At 43.5% G+C, this 26,460-nt stretch overlaps 1 protein-coding gene across 1 annotated transcript in view; it reads right to left on the reverse strand.

Annotated features, from left to right (window-relative positions):
- Positions 1 to 26,460, reverse strand: part of TENM2 (teneurin transmembrane protein 2) — a 3,459,878-nt gene that overhangs the window by 158,581 nt on the left and 3,274,837 nt on the right. Inside the window, 3 exon segments of the mRNA XM_021076712.1 lie at positions 2,021 to 2,233; positions 3,952 to 4,152; positions 10,903 to 11,097. Of these exon segments, the coding sequence (XP_020932371.1) occupies positions 2,021 to 2,233; positions 3,952 to 4,152; positions 10,903 to 11,097 (609 nt within the window).

A 26,460-nucleotide genomic window follows, 5' to 3' on the forward strand; every position in this document is an offset into this window, starting at 1 on the left:
CGAGACTCATGCAATTCCCCAATTCAAGGGCTGGCCAGTTTGTTCCTGTATTTTTTTGTACCCGATAACAAATGGCTTCGTGGGCCATGCTGCAGTTACTCAAGGCCAAGGTGCAGTGTGGAAGCAGACAACACAGCAGCAAATGGGCGTGGCTGCCCTCTACTAACACTGCCGAGTGGACACTGAACCTGGAATGCCCTCAAATTGTCGCATGTCAGGAAATGCTTTTCTTTCAAACCTTACAAAATGTTAACAACCCTTCTTAGCTCATACGCCAAAGAAAACATAGGCAACAGGCCAGATTTGGTTCCCCTACCCATAGTTTTCCAATTTTTGCTCTATTCCTTCAGGGCTGCCCTTCCGTAAGCTATTCCCAGAACAGAGAAGGGTTGCAGGTGGGAGACAGTCAGCAGACATCACCATGGGAGACTAGACCCTTGGCCGATGTGGGAAGGGGCAAGTGAAGAGGAGATGAGGCAGGGCTGTGTAAACTGAATGTGGGATTTTCTACCTAAAGATTTTGGGGCGAGAGACCATGGACAATAGAGGTATGAGGGTGGGGGAGGGTTTGTATTTAAATCATCCTGGGCATGCAAAACTATATCAGAAGGAGCACCCCTGAATGTGGGAGCTACGGGTAAGGATTTCAAACTGTCCTGGTCTTGGGCTGTGTGCATCCTTTCCCTGAAAGCTTTCTGAATTATCCCGACTCTGCAGGGAACTGAAGCTGAAAGCGGCTGCAGGGTGGGAGTAGGGCGGGGGGGATCTGGAGCATAATTGAGAGATTGCAAAAACAATTCACTGCCAACAGACTGTCCCAGCAGGGTCCCAGTGCTATGATCGTGGCCTGGATAGGCACGCTGCTCCTCGATGCCCAATCAGATGGAATTGGGGGAAATCTAAGGCAGAGAGCACTTGATCTCTGCTTGACCACCCAAATGAACAGCATGGGAAACTGAATCTGATCTTATGCGTTGGCCCCGGACAAGCTCCTAACCCCATCGCTCCCTCCAAGTGGCTGGGATCTTAGGGCTAGGGCAGAGGGAAGGACCCTTAACCCCATGGCTAGAATCAAATGAAACTTTAACAGGCTAAGTCAGTAGTTTGGTTGGAGACTTCTCTGAGAGCTTCCTTGCAGGCAAGTGGATTCAGCCAGCTTGGCATGCAATCAACTCTGGACCTGACTTCATTCAATAATAAATGTAAAAAAAAAGATATGCTAATCCCAACCACCTAAGAAAGTGGAAACCCCGGGGGCAATGGCTTCCATCTCCTCAATTAAAGGGATAACTGGATGCCTTCAATTCAGTATTATTCCACCCCAAACCACAATCATGGCAAAAAGCAAAAACAAAACTGAAGAAACATGAGAACTATTACTTCTTAACAAAGAAAATGACCTTTTAAAAATATTCTTGGTCATGAAGCTGATATAATAGAGAGAATGAAATGGGACGAGAGGAAGGGAGATACTTATTGATGGCAGTGGTGATGGGGAGGGTCAGGAGCCCAAGGACAAAGCCTTGCCTTGGGCTAGCAAGAGAATGCTCAAAGCTATTACACTGGTACCTGGTTACCCGGGAAACCTGGGAGTCCTGCCTGCATCCAACCTGGTCTAAAAGAAGTGAGCTCGACTGTTGCCAACAAGCAGGGATCTGGTGATCTAGCCGGCTGGGAGAGTATGCAAAAAAGGGGTGCCTCGCAGACGACAGTCATTTGGGGTGCTTGAAACCTCCAGGCCCTGACAATTTCCCATGCATGTGCATTTCTCCCTCCCCAAGATCTGTAATTTGGATGGGTTTTCTTATCTGATTCGGTCCCTTTCCTCCCAATCTGGGATTCTGGAAAGAAGGGAAAGCCCTTTCCAATGAGGACCTTGCTTTGCCCTTCCCTATGCCCTTGGAGATTTGGAGAGGCAGCAGGAACGTGGGCGAGCACTCGTGTCCCTGAAGGAACAGCCAGTTGCAATGCACGACCATCACTATAGATCTACGATTTATGAAAATAAAGCAATATGTGCCTGTTTCGGTGCCTGCCGTTTGCCTACCAATGGTGCAGTGTTCACCATTCCAGCCCTCTCGGCATTCACATTTGCCATCTTTACAGGTCCCGTGCTCAATGCAGCGGGGGTGGCACACGCGCTGGTCACAAGCTGCGCCTGTCCAGCCCTCTTCACAGCGGCAGGCTCCCCCGATGCAGACGCCGTGAGTGCCACAGTCTACTGAGCACACTTCTGGAAGAAAAACAATGATTACAGCTCAACACCACAGCTGGCGAAACCCTCCACTGGAGGCCAGACCATACACATGGCCCAGGTCCCTGGAGCAGGCCCGAGGCCCAGAAGCTATGTCATCCTGGGCCACCTGTCTCTTCACTGGCCAGGTACTAGTTCATTGGTAGGTAGTTTCTGGAGCAGTGTTCTCACACTGGGGTCCCTGGATCATATGCATCACCATCATGTGGGAACTATGTAGAAATGCAACTTCTCATGCCTTGGTTGGTCCTTGAGGATTAGAAAGTCCTGGGAGTGGGGCTTAGAAATTTCTTGTAACAAGTCAACCAGGTATTTCCGAGGCACACTAAAGTGTGAGAACCACTGTTCTCCCAGGAAGAGGTCAGACGCTGGCCATCCAGTTTGGTATAGAGACCCTAGAGGTGCCCACCTGAAAAGCTACCTGTGGATCCTGACTCCCTAGCCAGCTGGGATTTTTTTTCCCTGTTGAGAGCCTGAACTGACCAAAGGCCGGTCGGTTGGGGACCCAGCAGCTCCATCCTTGCAATGACTGCAGACCCAGCTGCACCCAGATCAGCACCTTGGTGGCCATTATGACCACTGTCATTGTGCTGCATGTACACAGCCTCTTTCTCAAAGGAGCTCAAAGTCTTTTGTGGTTGGGGAGGAGACAGACAGACAGATATGCACTCTCTGGTGTTCCAGACCTCTCACTCGAGGACAAGCACGTGCCAGACACTCATCCTTCCAACAGACTACTGAGTGGGGCATGACTCCCCATGCCAGGGGAGGGGAAACCAGACCAGGAGGGTCAGTGACTCACTCCAAGTCACACAACATGTTGGTAGCACAGCTGGGCCTTGGAGCTAAGATTCTCCCTTCCTCTGTCCTCTGCAGAGCTTGGCCTGGACTATCAACAACAGAATTTGAAGCCAGAGGCGAGTGGGTTGAGAAGATACCCAAAATAGCCCATTTTAACTGACTCTTCTTTTTTTTTTTTCTTTTGGAATGAAATATTCATTTCTTTCCCCTTGTAGCAAAGCTTCACATACATTCCCTTCCTGATTGCCATGGCAATCTGACAGCTGTCTCACTATCCAGAGGAAGGGGGCGGAATGATGATGGCTTGCTTAGATAGGTGCTTGTCAGTGTGAACAGGACCATTCTCGGAAAGGTGGGGACTGGCTTGAACTGATGAACCATTCCATTTGAAGGGCACTCGGGAGGTAAGACATGTACTCTTAATTTTAGGACAATCAAGTGTATGGTGCAACTTCATTATTTTCCTGCCACTGGTATACTGCAGAGCTTTATAACATGTTTACCCAGCACCCCAAGAGAACCCCTCTTCTGTTTTATAGGATGTTCCATTCAGTTTGCCTGGGACTGAATTGTTCTGTTCTGCTTTCTGGTACCTTTAGGGAGGGTGCATGAAGAATCTATAATGCAAGGGGACTGGACTCATCCCTTCTGGACTCCTCATCCATTTGTAGTGATGAAACCAAGAGGCACAAGAACCCTTGTGGTACTTTTTTGTTTGTTTCTCAAGGATCGAAGACTTCATGACTGAGACGAGATTAAGAGAGGTGCTATGCCACTGACCAAATTCCCCCTCTCCCAAGCTAAGTAGAAAGAGCAGATTCCCATCTGTTTGGGCTCACAGAAGGAACACAGAGCATGAGTGCTGAGGAAAGAGAGGATGAAACCTCTTGGCTTACCAACGGAGCAGTCGGGACCCATCCAGTTGGGATCACAGCTGCAGAGGCCCGTGTCCGGGAGGTAAGTGCCGTGCCCACTGCACTGGTCCGGGCACTGGACCCTTGCCAGCTCACAGTTGAGACCACCCCAGCCAGGGCTGCAAAGGCATTCTCCATTTACACAGACTCCATGGCTGGAGCAGGTAGGATCCAAGCAATCAACTAAAAAAAAAAAAAAACAAAGAGGAAAAGTATCCATCACTCACGGGGGAAGGGTCCCAAAATACCAGTATACAGAGCAGACCAGTGGTTGGCCAGTTCCTACCTACTTGCAGGCAAATGGAGCAGCACAGGTAACACTAACATGGCACCTTGAAGAACAGCCATTGTAATTGGTCGAAATACCCAGTCTCAAACTTGAAGAGAATGTAAGGGAAGAAAGGGGATTTCTCAAGCAGAATTAGGAGGAATCAAATATAGAGGTGTATCATCTGACTTCGAGAACCTCATACTTATTAGCATTAGTACCTTAGTTGGATCAGAGCAGGGCTTTTAAGACAGGGCCATGAATGCTGGTGATGTCTCTGCATGTTTTGCCAAACCCAAGCATCCTTCACTCTTGGAAAGAAAAGTAGAGAGGCTTGTCCTAACTTCACTAAGACTTGACTTCAGTAGGCAACAAAAGATTAAAAAGAAAACCAGCAAAACTCAGGCATGAGTCACTTTCCTAATTAAGTTTCACTTAGGCTCAGTCTAAAATTAGTTTTCATTCTCTGAGCACACATCTACTGGAAGAAGTTAGTAAATGTGCAGGATAGAAGAGGTGAAGTTGGGTGTGGAAATGATCCCCACGGGGTAACCTTCCTACACATAATCATGAGTGGACTGGATGGGTGATGCTGTGGCACTGACACCCCCCGCCCCCATCAATCAGACAAATTAATGGTCAGATCCCAATCATTGTTCTTTCCAGTTTCATGGTCTGACTGCTTGGCCGTCTTAGGAATCAGAGTGGATATACCTCCAGCAGTAACCTGAAGATTACTACTCTGGAATCAATTCAAAGTGAGGAGAAGAGTGAGCGGCAAAGGCCAGTTCTTGAAGATAGAACTTTTTGTATGAGGACGTGACCCTACACCTCAGACATCCATCCAGCCCAAGCACAGATAAACAGGGCCCTCTAGAGGAAGACCAGCTTCCTTAGGTATTCCTAGAAAATGATGGAGTGGCATTTGGCGGAGAGGGCACTGCACACTGTGGGGTTTGAGTGGTGAACAGAGGTCTCACATAGGGCTCAGATGTTGCCTTGTGGATGAGAGCAATAGGGAGGTCTTGTCATCTTTTGTGACTAAGACATACATTTCCCTTATTTTACCATCTTGGAGAGCAGGTCTGTTGGCCTATATTAAAGCATGTGCTTCTGCCATCATCTGGGGGCATAGCCAGCTTGAGATCCCTTTAAAGCATTTTCTTGAGGATTTTGGACCACATTGATAGTGTGATTCAATCCCTCATAGGAATGTGTGCCATCTTGCAGTTCAAGTTCTCAGAGAAAACTTTGATTTCTCTTTTTTTCCCAATGCCAAGACTGAAATGAGATTTTTGTCCTCTAAATAGTTCACCATGACATGGAAATGGTAACCCCTTGGGGTCCCAGATTTTTGTAGCATAGTATCTTTTTTCCTTTCTTACCATCTACAAAATAATGGTGTGTTTTAAAACCAATAGCACAATGGCTCTAAATATGACATGATTTAGATTATCCCTGCCACCAACTATTTCATTCTGGAGCACATCAGATGCAAGAAATTAGGATTTTTTTTTTTTTTGTCTTTTTGTGTTTTTGTTGTTGTTGTTGTTGCTATTTCTTGGGCCGCTCCCGCGGCATATGGAGGTTCCCAGGCTAGGGGTTGAATCGGAGCTGTAGCCACCGGCCTACACCAGGGCCACAGCAACACGGGATCCGAGCCGCGTCTGCAACCTACACCACAGCTCACGGCAATGCCGGATCGTTAACCCACTGAGCAAGGGCAGGGACTGAACCCGAAACCTCATGGTTCCTAGTCGGATTCGTTAACCACTGCGCCACGACGGGAACTCTTTTTTTTTTTAATTATTTATTTATTTATTGTCTTTTTGCCTCTTTTAGGGCTGCTCCTGTGGCACATGGAGGTTCCCAGGCTAGGAGTCCAATGGGACCCATAGCCACCGGCCTACACCAGAGGCACAGCAACACAGGATCCGAGCCTCGTCTGCGACCTACCCCATAGCTCATGGCAACGCCAGATCCTTAACCCTCTGAGCGAGGCCAGGGATCGAACCTGCAACCTCGTGGTTCCTAGTCGGATTTGTTAACCCCTGAGCCACAACGGGAACTCCAGAAATTAGGATTTAATTGAAATAACAATATTCCACTAAATTTTCCATGAAGTTTCCAAAGAACAAAAAATATTTTTGTGGCAAAAATAAGAATTTTCAGTGTTAAGAGATGTTTCTCAGGATTCCATTTAGATCTTCTCAGATGTTATTTTCAGATATCAGTTAAAAATGATTTGAACCATAGGAAAACAGAAGTTGCCACTGATTTTTTTTTTTTAAATCAGGAATACTCTCTCGGAAAGGTACATTTCCATGATTTATTATTAGCTGGAGATGTTTACAGTGATGTTACTTGCTCTGGTTACTATCACTCTAGTATTGAATTCACTGTAAATCAAATATACCTTAATAAAAAAATAAATTTTAAAAAAGCTTGAAAATACTGAATTCATTGTCTTGAGCACTCTTGCTCCTGATGACATGAACCCTTTCTGATACTTTCAAACTTGCTCCCTTCAGAAGGATAGAGTACACCTGGATATACATGAACTGAAAGGTTCCAATACATGGAAGACATCCATGAAGAGCCTGTGCAATGCCTTTACCATCTCGTGCCTCGCACAGTCAAGGAATAGAGTAGGTGCTCTTTACGCAATTGCTGTGAGGGTGAACAGCAGACTTTGCTATGAGTATTTGTTGTTAATGAGACAAATTTCCAGTGTGAAGGGCTAACAAGGAGAAAGGGGTGCTAACAATGTCTTGGTTTGGGGAAGAATGCTGTGCAATTTGGAATCTTCAAAACACAAAATCATTCATTCAGAATCAACCTTGTTCATATTCGTCTTATAGAAGAAAACCCCAAAGTTCTAGTTTTCTACTCTGTCTCCATTTCGAATATAGCAATGTTGAAATATACTCAAAAATACCTTGTGTGGTGGAGTTCCTGTTGTGGCTCAGTGGTTAACAAATCCGACTAGGAACCATGAGGTTGCGGGTTTGGTCCCTGCCCTTGCTCAGTGGGTTAAGGATCCGGCATTGCCATAAGCTGTGGTGTAGTTTGCAGACGCGGCTCGGATCCCGTGTTGCTGTGGCTCTGGTGTAGGCTGGCGGCTACAGCTCTGATTCGACCCCTAGCCTGGGTACCTCCATATGCCACCGCTGGGAGCAGCCCTAGGAAAGGAAAAAAGACAAAAAAAAAAAAAAAATTCCTTCTGTGGTATGTGCCTTAAACATCACTCTACATCTGTAATTAGGTGCTTAAAATGTTTGGTGAGGTGCCAACAGCCAGGAGCTTTCAAAAAATCTAAGAAACTATATTATGATATTTTTCTTAAAAGGATGAAGTAAAAAATAATGTAACAAAAGAAAGAGAGAGAGAGGGAAAGAAAATGGCACTTTTCTTTCAGATAAATTAGCATGCTCTTCTCTATCCTGAATTACAGTAGGAAGGAAAGAGAAAATTTACTGAGATTTATTAGCCGAGGAGAGGAATGTCATCAAAAGAACCATTTATTGTATCTAGAAATACGAGATAACCCTTTTTCTGGTCACTGAAACTAGTAAATACGCCCTTTGTGCTATATAATTACTGCAGCTGATAGAATAACTAAATTCAGACTTTAAGGGGGGTAGTTTCACCATGAATTTTAAATTTGGTTCCAATTTCATAAGATGGCCTTGTGGCCACATCCTTAGAGTCTTCAGCAGGCAGGAGGGACAATGGCATTTTACGAAGCTTTATAAATAGAAACAGTGTTATACTTAAAAGGGGGACAGTGGCCTTTACCAGCTAAGTACCATGTGCCTTACAACACTAGCCCCCTGGCAGCTGAAATCATTAGAACTCATTTAGTCTTGGGCCCTCTGTAGGTTTGACAAAAAAGGGTCGTGAATGCAATTTTTATCCCTAAGGATAAAAAAGGAGGTCAAGGAGTTTTACAAACAATATGTACTATAAACCCCTGAAGAACCATGAATTACATTTATGAAGTTAAATGTCATTGAAAAATGACTCAACCATGAAAATGACATGAAAACATGGCTGACTTAAACTAATGTGTCAATTCTTCCCTCGTCACCTTCCCAGTCCCCCAGACATCATTGAGTAAAACCTCACGAATCAGTCCTTTCATTTTCTTGTGCAAATCTGTTAATAGTACAGCAATGTTTATGCAGCAAAAACGAAGGATGGCAACTATTGATTTCGTTGCCATGGCCATTTCAGGTAAATTGTTTGAACGTTATGACTATGATGAATACCAGAAAAAAAAAGTGCTAAATGGAAGGAAAAGTGCTGACCCAGACTTTCTGATTCCATTTCCTATTTTGAAAACAGAGTATGAATCATCTCGGTTCATACTTTTTGGGTAGCAGAAATCAATAGGGGTGCTTTCACCCTTTCATAATGATCCACGTGACTTCCTTGTTTTGTTGGACAGCTAGTTCATTCTGAACATTTAAATAAGACCAGCTGGGAGAGAAAGAAAGTTGAGAAATTCCTTGAAAGTCCACCCATACAGATAGGCACAATCTTTACTGGACAGAAAACAATGCTAAGATGGGCAATGTCATGTCTCTGTCAGTTTCCTCTTGCCAAATAATATATACGCAAAAGGTCGTTTTAACTTCTCTCGTCCTGTTATTGGCCTCTCCCATGTTTTCAGCGAAGGCAGCTTTGCCTCCTGCAATCTATTTATCATTAGGAACCTTAACTTTTCCAACGGGGTTATTAAATCAGTGCTTCCACCATCCTAACTCCCAGTTTGGTTTTATGATGTGGACAGATGGAGGGAGGCTACCTTTTATTATAGAAGAAAAAACAGAGAGAGAGTTGAGTGAGTAATGGTCCAGAGTCCTACTTCTGGGCTCCATTCAGGGCACTATCACTGCTGTAAAAATCTGAGAAGAATACTGCCCTAGAAGCCGAGTCTTTGTAGAAATAGTTCTTAAAAAACTATGAAATACAAGATTTCCCAAGGGGAGTTTTGTGTATGGTTATCTAAGGGTGAGCCACTGTCATCACAAACAGGTCCCTTTGCCTCTGAGAACCTCAGACTATCTGAGGTTCATTCTTATCGGTGTGTCTATGAGAAGGTGAGGAAGAACACGGGCATCTGATGTCCAACAGCATAATTCCACCCTGGGCGGTCATCTCAAGCTGTGTCGCTCGGGGGGGACAATGGGCTTCACTTCTTCCCTTTGTTTGGTGAGTTGACAGTTTTTCTTCTTCTTTGTTTCCTTTTTATGGCCAGGGGTTGAATCGGAGCTACAGTGGCAGACCTACACCACAGCCACAGCAACACCAGATCCATGCTGCCTCTGGGACCTTGACGGTCACGGCTTGTGGCAATGCTGGATCCCTAACCCACTAAGGAAGGCCAGGGATTGAACTTGCATCCTCAAGGAGACAATGTCAGGTCCTTAACCTGCTGAGCCACAATGGGAACTCTGGCACTTCTTTTTCCATTGGGAGCAAAGGAGGGGAAAGAGCTGAGGCACATGGAGACGTTTCACTGGGAGATGGACTCAGAGGAAAGTCGCTCAGCTGGAAGACAGGTGAGGGAAGGGGAGGACCTAGGTTTTTTACTTTCTACAAAGTGTCGTTGATTCTTCATAAGGGAGAAGCAATAGATGGGCAACTATAAGCCATATTCTAAGAGGGCAGAAGAAGAAGGCTGATAGGCTCTGCTGAGTTCCCTGGCCTTATAGGTCCAAACACCTCAGTGCCAAATAACTTCTGACAGCCCTACCCAGAGTAACTAGGACTAGTTAGAGCTGGCTTCTGAACACCTCTGGAGAGGTGCTCTTTGCCTGTATTCCTGCACCTCCTCCCCCAGCACCCCCCTCTTCTGATCACCAAGCCTTATCTCTGATCTGTTTCATCAGATTAGATTCTTTGACTGCATCCCCTGATATCCTCCATGTGTACCAGAGGCCACTTCAAAGCATGCCAGAGGGAAGCCACTTCAAAGCATGCCAGAGAGAGCTCTTCAGGACACATCAAATCCCAGCCCTCGTGCTGCACACCCATTCGCCTCCAGTCCTGTGTAACTGTAGGTAACCTGGATAATTCGCCCTACATAGTTTCTCTAAGTGACCTGGGTACCTACGGCCTTTCCAACCTGACTGTCTTCTATTGATATTAATTTTTGCAGAGATTTTTACACAGACATATCAGGTCTGTGATTACCAGGAAGAGTTTAAAAAAATGGCTTTGGGGAAGGAAGGGTCTTTAAGGAATCTTGTCTTTTTTTCTGGAGAGTGTAATTCCCAATCCAGAAGACTTCGAATAAAGCAGAAAAAAGAGGAGGATGAGGAGGGGGAAGGAATTCAAAGGAAAAGGAAGAGCAGGAAGGGGAGGTAGGGAAGTGGAGGGAAAGAGAAGACAGACAAACAAGGGAGAAAGAGAAAAGGAGCTGATTAAAATAAAGGAAAATCAAAATGTGCCTTGCACAACCACTGGCAAGCCTTCTGTTTTCTGCAACATAAGAAGTCCATCAAAGTCAGGGGTCTGAAGTGCAAAATATTGGAGTTTTCTTTGCACAATATGAAGCCCAGGACTAGGCCCATCCACAAAGGTCCAGGCCTGCAAATGCCTTTTGCCTCAATGGCGGCCCCGCCCGCCCACTCATCCCTGGCTTTCCCCTTCCTTACCTTCCTCACAGTGCTCGCCCTTGTAGCCCGCAGAGCAGACACAGTTGCCATCGATGCAGGAGCCGTGGCCCCCGCAGGAAGGATCGATGCACTGATTCAAGGGTACGTCACACTCTGCGCCTTTCCAGCCGCTGTAGCACTGGCATGTCCCTTTGGAGTACTGTCCATTCCCACTGCATAGGACGGGGCAGGCGGCTGCAAAAAGCAAAGACAGAGCACCAGGTCACGGAGGTCAGCGCCTGGAGGGCCATGTCCGTCTAAGGAGGCAGAGTCTGCTGGGCATTTCAGCTTTCCTTTAGTGTTCTAGGCCGGGGACCCTGGTTCTGCAAGTGCATAGTTATTTTCAAAGACACAATAGCCATGACAACAGAGATGCTCCTCAGAACAGCAGTAACCACCAACTGAATGCTGGGCACCCTGTAGGATGCTTTACGTGCAATGTATTACTTAACCATATAATCACCTTAGGAAGTGGGGGCTACAACCAGGATCCCACTGTACAGCTGAGGGCAGACTGTTGAGATTATTTTGCCGAAATCACAAAGCTTACAAGGAGGGGAGCCCCACTGGAAACCAGGCTGCCTTGACTCTAAGTTGTGCCATTAATGGAGCCGCACGGACATGCATGTGGGTGTTGTTGGTAGTGGGGATCTGAAGCCATTTTGCTGAATATTTTGCCTTCAGATTAGTTGACTCCCATTGCTGATAAGTTTATGTTCATTAAAAAAAACAGGGGATGGGCCACAGTTGCTCTATGAAATAACTATGCCTATCCCAAAGTGTAAATGCGTGATAAAGCATAAAGAGGAAATATGCCTGGTCTTTGAAAAAAAAAAAAAAAAAGACAAGACAAGAAATCTCTAGCCACTCCTGTCAGCTGGGCTCCTCTTGCATCTGCTGGGAGTAAGAAGGCTGACAATCAGTGGGAATTGTCTGGAATGAATTACCAACAGTTCTCACCAGTCCGGCCTCAATCATGCCAATTCTGCCCTTCTGGAGGTCATCAAGAGTAGAATTTTAGTGGTCATTATCAGGCCCTGGACTCTTCACTTCAGGATCAATGTGTAAAAACCTAGATTCCCAACCTGTCTTCTAGCGTGAGCCTAAAAGGAGCACACCATTCCAGGGTACGGAGTGGCATTCAGAGACCTTCCGTGGTGTTGTAATTCCTGGTTTACATGTGATACGGAAGGCATGGGGTCCAAGAATTCTACAGGCATATGTGTACCTAGACCCAACTGGTCTCCCCATCCCATGAGATGATTACACATCTAATCAGATCACTCCCTAGTAGTGGCCCTATGCACCTTATCAACCCCCTTTTGTTGTCATGTTCTATTGAGTGTTGATAGTAATTAATTCTCCTCTTCTGAGTGTCTAATTTCCCAAGGCTATTTTGTAAACTACTCAAGGACAAGACCATGGTTATCACTGTCAATTTCCTTCCAGTGCTGCACTTGTCAATGCTGGCTTGATTGAGTAAATATTTTTGTTATGTTGCTGAAACGCGGGGACTCCCACGTGGTGGGGTGTGGAAAGCACTAAATGGCTATTGATGAAAGACGTGGCAAGAACAATTTCTAGATGGGTCCTGAGGTTGTACATGCACTGTCTTTTTCTGGGAAGGTGCATGTTCATTGCAATTGATCTGAAACAAAAACATCTCAGCAATTGTCATATGATTGAGAGGCTAACCCCTCCCAATGCTTTATAATAAAACAGTTGAAAAAAGCCTGGAGGCACACACCATTCCAGTAGAATTCTTCTCCCATGGATCTACCAGTAGGATGAGTTCAAAAGGGAGAACATCAAAGCCACATGTTAGATTTAGATAAACTCTCTCTAGATGTAGGGAGCATGCCTTCTATTTCCAAGAGACTCGAGCAGAGAGATCTACAGAGCTGCTGTCCATGCTGGTGGGCTGAGAGAGGGTAGAGGAAAGAGTTTTGAACCCAGGGTGCCCAGGATTTACCTTAGAGACTGTGAAAATTTGAATGAATATAAGAAATGATGGGCTTTCTTAAACTCTTGAGAGGGTTTCCAGGACAAAAGAACTTGGTTCCATGTCAGTTACTTATGAAGACTCATGCTAAGCTCCAGGTCAGGGATGGTGATTGAGATAACGTGACCTGTTTTTCCCCCTTCCTGCACCTCTGCAGGGGTAGATCGTGGCATCTTGTCCTCTTGAGCCTAGAAAGAGCCTGAAGGCCTTCTATGCAGTGCCCCGGCTGGCACTTGGGAGCAGACAGAGTTGGTGGGCAAGAGAAAACTCACATGCCATTCCTGAGCTAGGTGACGCTGAAAATATCTCCTGGTTGGAAGACTAGAATCAGCATCTTTTCTCATCCCACTTCCACCTTTGAACACTGAAATAGGAATACAGCGAGATGCCTGGCAACCTATATCTAGTGAGATGCACTTCCAAGGGCTGTTTCTGACTTGTTATATGTTGGACCTGTCCTGGATGGCAGAGGAAGCGACATCGAATCACCACAACTGGGCTCACACTGTACCCAACCTCTATGCAAAAGGTGGAAGAGGGTAAAAAGTCAGGAGCAAAGAATTATTGCCATTATTAACTATAAAACACAGGATTATTTTCTTTATTCATACTGAAACTGTTTGTCTCCTGCATAAACTCCGATCGGTTAAAAAAAAAAAAAAAAGGATTGTCTAGAAGGTAAGAATGGATTTTATTTAAAACTAGGTGCCTGGGAAATCAAATTTAAAATGTGACCTACTTAAATTACTCAGGGAAAAAAATGGAGAATAGTCAGGTCAGAGAGTTTTCCACATTCTAAATGCAGCCTTCCTTCAATATGTTTGCTGCATGCTCACCAGGAGTGTGATAAAAAAATGCAAAACACTGTGATGTTCTCCGGAAAGCAGGGCACTCGACAGGCTTGGCTGATGTCACATAAAAAAGCAGGAGGCAGATTAAAGAAGAGTGAAACTCTCTAGGAACCCATTTGTCAGGAGGCAGAGTGCGAATGCCAGATAAGCGCCCTCCAGTGGTCACTGGGCTGACCTGCGTGGAGAACTCCTTTCCTCCGGGTAACTGACTCATTCTCAGACATAACTCAACCCAGAGCATCATAGTATGTAAGGCTCAGCCTGGTTCTCATTTGAGAGTCTGCATGTGGAGGGGAGACTTCCTGTATTAGTAATTTTTCTTACGGTTTTGCTATCACTAAATATACATGATTTTTTTTAAAACAAGAGGTTCATAGGACAAAAAATTTGGACTCCACCTGCCTGGAAGTAACATGGAACAGAGAGAACAAGGGTTTTGATGCTAGAAAGACCCAGGTTCAAATCCTAACCCATTATCAGCTGTGGGCTTTTTAAATTTATTTTTCGGTCTTTTTTTTTAGGGCCACACTCGCAGCACATGGAAGTTCCCAGGTGAGGGGTTGAATTGGAGCTGGAGCTGATGGCCTGTGCCATAGCCCTAGCAACTCGGGATGCAAGTCACATCTGCGACCTACACCACAGTTCATGGCAATGCCAGATCCTTAACCCACTGAGCGTGAGGCCAGGGATTGAACCTGTGTTCTCATGGATACTACGCTGAGCCATAACAGGCACTCCCCAGCTGTGGACTTTTGACAAGATTATTGTACTTCTCTGAGACCCACTTTCCTCATCAAAAAACTGTCTCTCAGAGCTGATGGGAACCCTGAGTGTGATAACATGTTTGAGGGCTCAGAACAGTAGTTGACACCTGCTTTGTAATGAACAGATGTTCCTTTGTGAAATTCCGAACTGAATCTCCCAACTGACTTCAAGGATTAATAAAAGTAAAAATGCCGGAGGTCCCAAATGCACCCCCCCCCCCACCACAAGAGCATCAGATAATGCTCACAGACGTCATCGGAGTTCCTGCTGGGGTGCACTGGCTTAAGAATCCACCTGCAGTGGCTCTGGTCATTGCAGAGGTGGGAGTCTGACCCCAAGCCCGGCTCAGTGGATTAAAAACTATCCAGCAATGGAGCTCCTGTCGTGACTCAGCAGAAATGAATCTCACTAGTATCCATGAGGATGAAGGTTTGATCCCTGGCCTTACTCAGCGGGTTAAAGATCCATCTGGTGTTGGTGTGAGCTCTGGGGTAGGTCGCTGGTGTGACTTGGATCTGTGCTGTGGCTGTGACGTAGGCCAGTGGCTACAGCTCTGATTTGACCCCTAGCCTGGGAACCTCCATATGTCATGGGAGTGGCCATAAAGCCAAAAAAAAAAAGGGATTCAGTTTTGCTGCAGCTGTGGCATAGGTTGAAGCTGTGGCTCAGATTCAATCCCTGGCCCAGGAACTTCCATATGCTAAGACATCATCCTTTTCTCCCCCTAGTCTTCTCTGTTGTGGGTGGGAGGTTGTTCCAAAATCACATGTGGAAAGTTTTATGACCATGTCTCTCCTCTTCCTAAATCCTCACAGTAGCAGAGCAATGCACATTCAAGCTTCTATTTAAAATTAATTAAAATGTTTGCACAAAGTGATTCTTCCTGTTTTACTAAATCTGGTAAATGGAAGCTTTAAGACTTGTGCCGAAGAAAAGTAAATTACTGCTGCCACTAACGACTGACAAGTTTACAGGCTGATGACAAAAAAATGACACAATTTAGATTTACCTAAATGGTGTAAAGCTCATTTTAATGATCAAGATGCAGCTTTTTTTTTTTCTCTCCCCAAAGTGCTCTGTAAGGGATGAAATGAATTGTTAGTATTATTTACTTACTGGGAAGTAATAGGACAAGCCACCCATGTCTGCTGTTTTTTTTTTTTTGTTTGTTTTTGTTTTTGTTTTTGTTTTTTTGGCTTTTTAGGGCTGCACTTACATTATATGGAAGTTCCCAGGTGAGGAGCAGAATTGGAGCTACAGCTGCCAGCCACCGCCACAGCAATGCAGGATCTGAGACTTGTCTGCAACCTGCACTACAGCTCATGGCAATGCTGGATCCTTAACCCACTAAGTGAGGCCAGCATCCTCATGGATACTAGTTGGGTTTGTTACCACTGAGCCACAACGGGCACTACTGTGCTGTTTTAAGTAACACAAGTTTCACCTATTTGGCATTTGCCATACAGAGACTGCCTGGAGAGAAGGTAGAAGGAGTTGAAGAGGCCCGGTCAGATCCACAACAGACGCAGTAAAAATGCCTGCATCTTGACAAGTCATCTGTGGGCTGGGCTAGATGTGTGGAGAAACTTACAATGTATCTCTTTAAAAACAGACCTAGCAATTCCACTCCTGGGCAAAACTATAATTTGGAAAGATAATGCACCCCTATGTTCAGAGCAGCACTACTCACAATAGCTAAGACATGAAAACGACCTAAATGTCCATCAACAGAGGAATGGATCAAGAAAATGTGGTGCATACATACGATGGAATATTAGCCATGAAAAGAATTAAATAATGCCATTTGCAGCTACATGGATAGACTTAGATATTATCATACTAAGTGAAATAAATCAGAAAAAGACAAATACCATGTAATATCACTTATATGGTGGAATCTAAAATATAACACAGATAATATATCTATGAGTCAGAAACAGACAGAGAGAACAAACTTATGGTTGCTAAGCAGGAATGAGGGTCAGGAAGGGGTGGATTTGGGATTAGCAAATGCTAACTATTATATATAAGATGGGTAAATAACAAAGCCTTAAAATTTTTTTTTATTAAGAAAGTTGATTTACAAAGTTGTGTCAATTTCAGCTATATGGCAAAGTAACCTAGTCATACATAAATAAACATTTTTTTTCCCCTCATATAACAAGGTCTTATTGTATAGCACAGGGAATTATATTCAATAGCCTATGATAAACCATAATGGAAAATAATACAAAAAAGAACATATATATATATATATCACTTTAATGTATAGCAGAAATTAACACAACATTATAAATCAACTATACTTCAATAAAATTAAAATAAAACCAAAAACCAAAAAAAAAAAAAAAAGAAATAATGTGTCTTTAAAAAATGATTTGGAAATCTGATTGAAAACCCCTCTGGAAAAGAGAGTTGAGGGTACTTAAACCTAGTACTCTGGGTAAACTGTCCAAGTAGTACTAACAGTTGGTTGGCCTCATATCCCAGTTAGTCAATGAGCACTTATGAACAACCTAATATGTGCTAATAGCTGGGTTAGGTGGTAGGAAAAAGGGATGGAGAAATAAAGATACCTAGAGTTTACTGAAGCAAGTGAGGATTTAATATTTGGGTCATGAAAGTGATGCAAACAAATATCAGTGTCCTTGAAACCAAAACTGGTGTCCTGTTGTCTCTCCAGACTGTGGATTTGGCTTGGTGCTGAGCAGAAGTCAGGAAAGGCAAGTTTTGCTTCTTGCTAGGTCGTTGCAATTAGCAACATATCTGGCAGACAATGAAGTCTGACCTCTGCTGCTCATTCTACTCAGAAATAAATCTGAGACAGATTAAATAATCAAATAGGAAAAAAAGCTACAAAAGTGTTAGAAAAAATATTGAAGACTCATTTTATTTTCTTGGGAGTAGGATATGTAAAAAGACAAATTCCAGAAACCAAGACAGAAAAGAAGATTGGATTTGATCACTAAAATTTAAATCTTCTGTATGACAAAGAACACGTTAAACAAAATCAAGGGATTGGCAGCACTGGGAAAAAATATTTGTAACACGTTTTACAGAGTAAATCTTGATATCTGATATGCACAAAGAACTCAAAAATCAATAAAAAGACAAAGGAATGAAAACCTTGGCAAAGGACATATATACACAAACTGCTAATAAAAGAATGAAAAGATTGCTAGATTCCTTAGCAATTAAATTATCTATAACAATTTTTTATTATAGATAAAAAAATGAGAAATAACCTTTAACTTACAGAGTGGGGGAAAAAAAAACCATCTAAAACCCTACTAACCCCAATGCAGCCATGGCTGAGGGGAGACAGGCTTTGTCATGGTGGGTGGGGGCAGAAATCCAAATTAGCTTTTGTGAGGAACATTCATGCCTCTTTGAATAGCTCCCTGGCTCACTGTGCCCAACCCAGAAGCCTGTTGACCTCGATGCCTTTGTTTTCCCTCCCTGTTAAATGGGCAGGACAAGAAAGGACAATTTTTGCAGGAAGAGCAAGGAGGCTGGAAAGCAGAACCAAGCAGCAATTATGAAATTACAATTTCAAAGATCACTTGCCATGCTGATCATGATGATGGCCTCTGACCCGAACCCTCCCCCGGCCCCCAACCTTCCTGCCTGGAGCACCTAGATTCTCCCATTGGTCTCAGTCAAGGACTGGATCTAGCAGGATCCCCGTGAAGAGAGGAAAGAGAAGGATGCCTCTGACAGATGGGGGCGTCTCCAGCGCAGAGGGCCAAAATTCAGGGGCACCCACTTCCTCAATCCTGATCTGTCAAATGGCACATTAATAAGCAAGGAAGCGGTTCAGGGAAGAATTTCCAGAAGGACGAAAAACTTATCAGGTGTGTCAGATCTCTGACATTCAGGAGCCATGTGGGGAAAGAAGCACACGCTGACTTAAGCACGAAAGTATGGATGCTTTAATTAATCCGGGGTGAATTTAATTGCTTTAGTTAAGTGGAAATCGGGTTAAAAATGATGCAGAGCATGCTGGGGTGTGTTAAAAACATGACATATGAGTTGGATGAATCGATAAATTAAAAGTGCACAGATGTTTTAATTAAACCCAGGGAAGTTAACGAAGATCACAAGAGACTTTTAAGCCTATGATTAATTCAATTCATTTAAAATACCTGTAGAGATATGAGGATGCCTCCATTTTGAGTTATAAAAGTTCTCAATCGATAAGTGCTTAAGCTGTTCTTAAAAAGTCCAAGTTTTTTTTGTATGTGTATGTGTGACTGAACAGCATCAATTACACAATGAATATTTAACATTTTCAAAGTACAGAGTAAGCTTTTTTTTGCAGCTCAAGTCCACACCAAAGTAGCTTTTCATTCTTACTGTGATTCAAGCATTGAGATGAGCTTGCAAATTAGTGGTGTCCCATTATCCACAAGCACCAGAGGAAGGTCTGTTTATTCACTGCTGTCTCCAGAGCAAGCAGAGAGGTAGGAGAGGTACCAGGCAATGTAGGCTTATGTGTTAGCCTGAATTTCCCTTTGCTTTCACCAGCTGTGTGACTGTGGATACTTTATTTTCAGCCTCAAATTCTTTGGCTTGATGTGGGATCTCAGTTCTTAGACTCTGGACCAAACCTGGCTATAGTGGTGAAGGCACCGAGTCTTAAACACTACTAGACCTCACCAGGGAACGCCCCAATTTCTTTATCTTTGAAGTGGGACAAGAATTCTGGATTCCCTAACCCACAAAGTTTTTAAGAGGATGAAATGAGATAATGCCTGTGAAGTGCTCTGTACAGTGCCTGACACGTAGTAAGTAATCCATAGATATGACTTGATCAACATTATTTATATTAGGAGAAAACTGTTCAAAGCATCACATCATAAAGAGATGAGAGATGGGGGAAACACTCTCTTTCCCATCACCCATGCCAGACAACCTTCTCTCTAAAGACTGGTTTCTTTCTTTCTTTCTTTCTTTCTTTCTTTCTTTCTTTCTTTCTTTCTTTCTTTCTTTCTTTCTTTCTTTCTTTCTTTCTATCTATCTATCTATCTATCTATCTATCTATCTATCTATCTATCTATCTATCTATCTATCGCCTTTTTAGGGCCATTCCCACAGCATGTGGAGGTTCCCAGGCTAGGGGTCAAATCTGAGCTGAGGCTGCTGGCGTACACCACAGCCACAGCAACACCAGATCTGAGCCGCGTCTGCGACCTACACCACAGCTCATGGCAACGCCAGATCCTTAACCCACTGATCCCAGGCCAGGGATCAAACCTGTGTCCTCATGGATGCCAATCAGATTTGTTTCCACTGAGCCATGATAGGAACGCCCAGTTTATTTAAGAGGGAAGTTTTTTTTTCTTTTTCTCTAAAACCAGAGTACTTTACCAACTCTGTATGCATCACACCTACAGCAAGTTTCCCCGGGTTAAGACTAAGACTACTCTACAACTTACCTAGTAGAGAAAAAAGTTTTTAGTCTCAGAAGCAATTTGATTTGGGGGAGGGCTGACTGAGGTAGGTCCTGCAAAGTGATTTGTGTTTGGATATGCAATAAGCATGACGAACAGTGGGAGCAGCCATGTTTTGGAGGCATGAACTCACATGAGGGCACCAAATACAGGGCACGGCAGCTTCCAACCTGGTGAGGCAGGTGTCCTCTACACCTGCTTGGCAAACTGGGAAGAAGGAAGGTCAAAGTGTTATTTCTGTTGCCTCCAGGCAGTATGAGCAGAGTCCAAGGGTGATGTCATCCAGACTTGGACCTGGATGTGCACCTGAGCCACCTGGGGCTCCTGTTAGAATGGGATTCTGTTTCAGAGGGTCTGGCATGGAGCCTGAGGGTTTGGATTTTTAACACGCTCCCTAAAGTGATGCAAGTGCCCCAGACCTATAGGATCAGATGCTCTCGGGGTAATCCAGCAAGCTGTATGTTAACAGATGATTCTGACGAGTAGGTTTGAAAGTCATACCTGTCGAGTACCCTCACTTTGCTGAGCCTCAGTTTCCTCAGGTGTGAACTGGGGATGATAACGATGCATGACGTGAAGATAAAACAAGATCATTCCTAGGAAATCCTTTGCACTGTGCCTGGCAGGCACTTCGTGTTCAATTGTGTACAGAGATTCCTACACTATTTTCTCAAAGGTGACTTTGCTGAGTGGGGATCCTCTCTGCAAAGCATGAGTCAAGTGCATGGCTTTAAGCCCCACCTCTGGGGTCCTTGCTGCCAAGGACTTCCTGAAAATTCTCAGGTCAAAGGGCAGAGGAGGGGAATCTCAGCCTCTCAGCAATGGGCTGTGGAGTGGTTCCTGTGGGGAATAGCTGTGGCTCCTCTCATCTGCCTTGAAGAGGGTTATGGGGGGAGCTGGGCTGGCAGAGGGAGATGGGTGGGACAATGGAGGGTCTGAAGGGATGCCCGTGGTTATTGCAGGAAGGACAGGCAGACGGATCATCTTTCATTAAGAGAAGTGAGTCCTTCTGTGAGAGGGAAAGCGGCTTCTTTGCCAAGGACGCTCTGAGGAGAGCTTTTCTGGGGTGTTGGGGAGGGCCCCATACCACTGGTGGGATGAGGTGGCTTGCCATTCCTCTCTTGAGCACAGATGTCCACTGAGGGGAGCAACAGAATGGATGGGAAACAGGTTGCGGGGTTGGAGGGAGCAGGTTCAGTGGCAAAGCCAGCCAGGAGAGTCAGACAGCTGAGCTGTCTGTGGGGGGCAGTGAGAGTGAGTGGTCACTGCCCCCCCATTCAGGGGGTCTTCCCACTAAGTTAGGAAGACCAAGTTAGGGCCACAAGCTTCAAAGTTCACCAGACATGGCCTCAACATTTAGCCTGCAGTGTGACCTTGAGCAAGCAGCTTACTTTCTCTAAGTCTATGTTTCTACTGTAAAATAGGGATAATAATGATTTCAAAGGCTTGTGAAGACTAATGCTGGGTCATATTTATGGAGCACTTAATACATGCCAAATATGGTTCTATATGCTTTACATGTATTTGCTTTTTAGTCCTCCTGGCAATCCAACAGGTGGTATTGCTATTGCCCCAATTTTATGGATGAGAAAACGAAGGCTCAGAGAGGTGAAGTACTTTTCTAAAATGGGCACAGTTAACAGAGGAGCACCTATTCCAACCTGGCCAATTCCAGCTCTGCACTTTCCACTCTTCATTGCTACGTGTGCCCTTCTGATGTAATGCAGGTAAACTGCAGAATGAATGTTATTTCTTTTCTGTAAACTCTTGTTCCTTCCTCCTTTTTTCTCTCCCTCAGTTGCCCTCTCTCTTCCTTCATTACAGTTTGTATCTCTATGTTGGCTGACTTATCCCTGCATGCTTAATCTGACAACTGGAATCTTGTTTTCTAGCATTCACTTTGTCTTGCACATTTTCCAGCAATATCTTCATTTGTATGATCCCTGACCCCTAAATTCAAGCCACTAGACATTTAGAGAGCACCTACTCCTCCTGAGTATCAAACAAGGTGCAGAGAGGCACAAAGGAAACTGTGGGAAGCATGTGATCAGGCAGGAGAAACTGATGGAACCATCCAGCTAGAATATGGCATAGCATGGAGGGCCACTGTCAAGGTGTCACCAAGTCCTGTGTGATTCAGGGTCCTCTCTGGGGCTGCATCAGGGAGGTGGTGACCTCAGAGCTTGGTCCTCAAGGATTGGCAGCAGTTTGATAGGAAAGGTTAGGATGGATGAGGACATTCTAGCCAAGATAATGGCATGAGCAGAGAAGAAGAAGCAGGGCCATCATGTTTATGAGTGACAAGTAGCTGGGATATATGATATATGGGACTTAGGGGGAGATGGATCTAAGGAGCTTAGATCACGTAAGACCCTGAAAGAAGTATATTCTTTATTCTCAGAATATGGTCCCTGACCACCTGCATAAGAGCCCCATGGGGGGATAATTAAAAATGTACATGCCTGAGCTATGCACTAGTGCTACTGATTCAGAACTGGCTGTCCTGGGGGAAGAGCCTGGCAATAGGCATTTATAACAACTTCCCCAAATAAGTATCTTTAAACCAAAGTTTAACAGCAATTGTGGATGGCAACTGGGAGACACTGAAGGTGTATGAGGAGAGCAGTGTCATGCTCCTAAGAGCTCAGGGGGAATGCTGGAGGTGGTGAGTAGAAGGAATATGACCAGGAAGAATCTGGTGGCCAAGTGAACAGGGCAGTGGCTGTGAAGATAGGAAAACTGGAGCACAGTGTGTTGAAGGTCGATGAAATAGGAGTTGACAAAGGATGGGATGAGGGCGCTGATGGAATATCCTAGCTGGTGGCTGCAAGGAGAGTGGTTCAGAGCAACAGGCTCTGAAGTCAAACAGACTTTGTTTCAAATACCTGCTTTTCTACTCTCTACCTCGTAAACCCTGGTTTCCTTTCCTGAAGGTTTCTTGGATTCAAACCCAAATCCTAGTGTGCAACCACCATGCAAACTGCTTGCAAAGACCACCTTCCTTATACTTCACATCTTTGGAAGTTAATCAGTCCCATGGCTGGTCTAGCATTAAGAGTCCAGGCCAGATCGCTTGGTTTGAATCCTATCAATACCACTTACTGAGTGCTCTTGAGCTGGTTGCTTAATTTTTCTGTGCCTCATTTCCCCTCATCTATAAAAGGAGGTAAGAGTAATCTATAAAATAGGATGACTTCAACACCCATTTTTGATAAAAACTCCCCAGAAAGTGGGTGTAAAGAGCTCTACTCAAGGTAATAAAGGCCACATATTGACAAGCCCACAGCTAACACTATTCTCAATGGTGAAAAGCTGAAAGCTTTCCTGCTAAGATCAGGAACAAGACAAGGATATTCACTCTTATCACTGTTATTCGATATAGTTCTGGAAGTCCTAGCCACAGCAATTAGAGAAGAAAAAGAAATAAAAGGAATCTAAATTGGAAAAGAAGAAGTAAAACTGTCATTATTTGCAGACACCATGATACTACACAGAGAATCCTAATGATACTATCAGAAAACTATTAGAGAGCATCAATGAATTTTGTAAGGTTGCAGGATACAAAATTAATACACAGAAGTCTCCTGCATCCCTATATACCAACAATGAAAGATTAGAAAGAGAAATTAAGGAAACAATCTCATTTACCATCGCATCAAAGAGAATAAAATACTTAGTAATAAACCCGGCTAAAGGGACAAAAGACCTGTACACTGAAAAGTCTAAGACACTGATGAAGGAAACTAAAGATGACACAAACAGATGGAAAGAAATACCATGTTGTTGTACTGAAAGTATAAACGTTGTCAAAATGACTATACTACCCAAGGTTATCTATAGATTCAAAGCAATCCTTATCAAATTATCAACAGCATTTTCCACAAAACTAGAAAAAAAAATTTAAAAATTTGTGTGGATACACAAAAGACCCTGAATAGCCCTGAAAGCTTGAGAAAAGAAAAACACAGCTGGTGGAATCAGGCTCCCTGACTTCAGACTTTACTACAAAGCTACAGTCATCAAAACAGTATAGCACTGATACGAAAACAGAAATAAAGATCAGTGGAACAGGATAGAAAGCTAGAAATAAACCCACACACCTATGGTCAACTAATCTGTAACAAAGGCGGCAAGAATATACAATGGAGAAAAGACAGCCTCTTCAATAATTGGTGCTGGGAAAACTGGACAGCTACATATAAAAGAATGAACTTAGAACACTCTCTAACACCATGAACAAAAATAAACTCAAAATGGACTAAAGACCTAAACAAAAGACCAGATACTATAAAACTCTTAGAGGAAACCATAGGCAGCAGACTTTCTGACATAAATCACAGCAATACTTTTTAGATCCACCTCCTAGAGTAATGGAAATAAAAATGAAAATAAACAAATGGGATTTAATTAAACTTGAAAGCTTTCGCACAGCAAAGGAAACTGAAAACAAAACGAAAAGACAACCCACATGAGATAATAATCTTTGAAAACGAAGTGACTGACAAGGTATTAATCCCCCAAAATATGCAAACATCTTCTGCAGCTCAATATCAAAAGAACAAACAATCCAATCAAAAAATGGGCAGAAGATACAAATAGACATTTCTCCACAAGAAGACATAGATGGCCAAAACAAACAAACAAACAAACAAACAACACACACACACACACACACACACAAGAAAAGATGCTCAACATGGCTAATTATTAGAGAAATGCAAATCAAAACTACTACCTCATACCAGTCAGAATGGCCATCACCAAAAAATCTCCAAAGAATAGAAGCTTGAAAGGAGGTAGAGAAAAGGGAACCCTCCTATACCATTGGTGGGAATGTAAACTGGTACAACCACTATGGAGAACAGTATGGGGGTTTCTTCAAAACTAAATACAGAACTATCATATAATCCAGTAATCCTACCCCTAGGCATATATCCCAAGAAAACCATAATTCAAAAATATACACGCACCCCAATGTACATTGAAGCATTATTTACAATTATGACTTGGAAACTACCTAACTGTCTATTAACAGAGGACTGGAGAAAGAAGATGTGATATATATATGCAATGGAATATTACTCAGCCATAAAAAAGAATGAAATGGTGCCATTTGCAGCAACAGGGATGGACCTAGAGATTATCATACTAGATGAAATAAGTCAGAGAAAGCCTAATATCATATGAAATCACTAATATGTGGAATCTAACAAAAATGATACAAAAGAACTTACAAAACAGATAACATATTCAAAGATTTTGAAACCAAATTTACGGTTGCCGAAGGGGAAATGGGGGGTGGGAGAGATAAATTAGGGGTTTGTGATTGACATATACACACTACTATATATAAAATAGGTAACAAGGACCTACTGTATAGCACAGGGAAGTCTACTTAATTCTGTATAGTGACCTACACAGGAAAAGAATCTGAAGAGGAATGGCTATATGAATATGCATAACTGATTTACTTTGCTGTACACCTGAAACTAATGCAACTTCCTAAGTCAACTCTAATAAAATTTATTTAAAAAATACGTAAAAGGACCTTTCTTCAAAATAAAAATTAAAATAAGATGATTAACTATTAAATGAGATAACCATGTAGTTGCTCAGTGTAATGGCTGGCACATAGTAAGAACTGAATAAATGTCAGCAATGATGATGATAACAATGATTTGACTTTAGTGCTAAAACCTGGCCAAGAGGGACTGGGTAGTGGGGCCATTTGCCAGGATACAGAAGAAAAATGGCAACATCCCCATTCTCTTTTGTCAAGGCACCACAGAAATTGGGTAGGAGCAGAGACCAAACTCTAAAGAGAAGACTCTATATTCCTGTAGTTGTGGCCTTTCTGGGCCTCCCCTGACAGCTGTTCAGTGGCAGGCATTGTCATTTCCAATCGCTATTAAACAAGCATTACCTAACGAGCAAGGCTCTGGTGTGTTAACTTTTGCTGCCGGTTGCAGCCTGAAGCTCAATGCCAAATACACATCTGAGAATCTAGTGTCAAAACAAAATAATCGGAAGCCTTGGATAGCTTCTGAAAGGCAATAGTGCTTTACATACAACTCAAGGAAGCATCTTAAGTCAATGACAGTCCTTCAAATAAAAGTAAATGAAAGAAAAAGGAATCGGAGTTAAAAAGTATCTAGCCCACAACAAATGTCATAAAAGCAGAGTGATGAGAAAGTCATGCAAGGGGATTAGTAATAATAGCAAAAGACATCAACTAAACAATAGCTAAATAATAAGCACAATTCTAGCTGGACAGGAGAGGCACCTGAGGGGAAAAGGTACAAGTTATTGGCAAAGAAATGCCATCTTTCCTCAAGCTCTGAATCTGAACAGGTTGCTTTCTGCATTAGGCAATCAATGATACCGGAAGGTACTGCTCAGTGTAGTTCCTTTCCTAGACTCTTTCTCCATGGAATTTTCTCCACATTACCTGATGAAATTGGCTATTTTCATAGATCCATACTTAACT

The sequence above is a fragment of the Sus scrofa genome, chromosome 16 (assembly GCF_000003025.6).
Source record: "Sus scrofa isolate TJ Tabasco breed Duroc chromosome 16, Sscrofa11.1, whole genome shotgun sequence".
In the NCBI taxonomy this organism is placed as follows: domain Eukaryota; kingdom Metazoa; phylum Chordata; class Mammalia; order Artiodactyla; family Suidae; genus Sus; species Sus scrofa.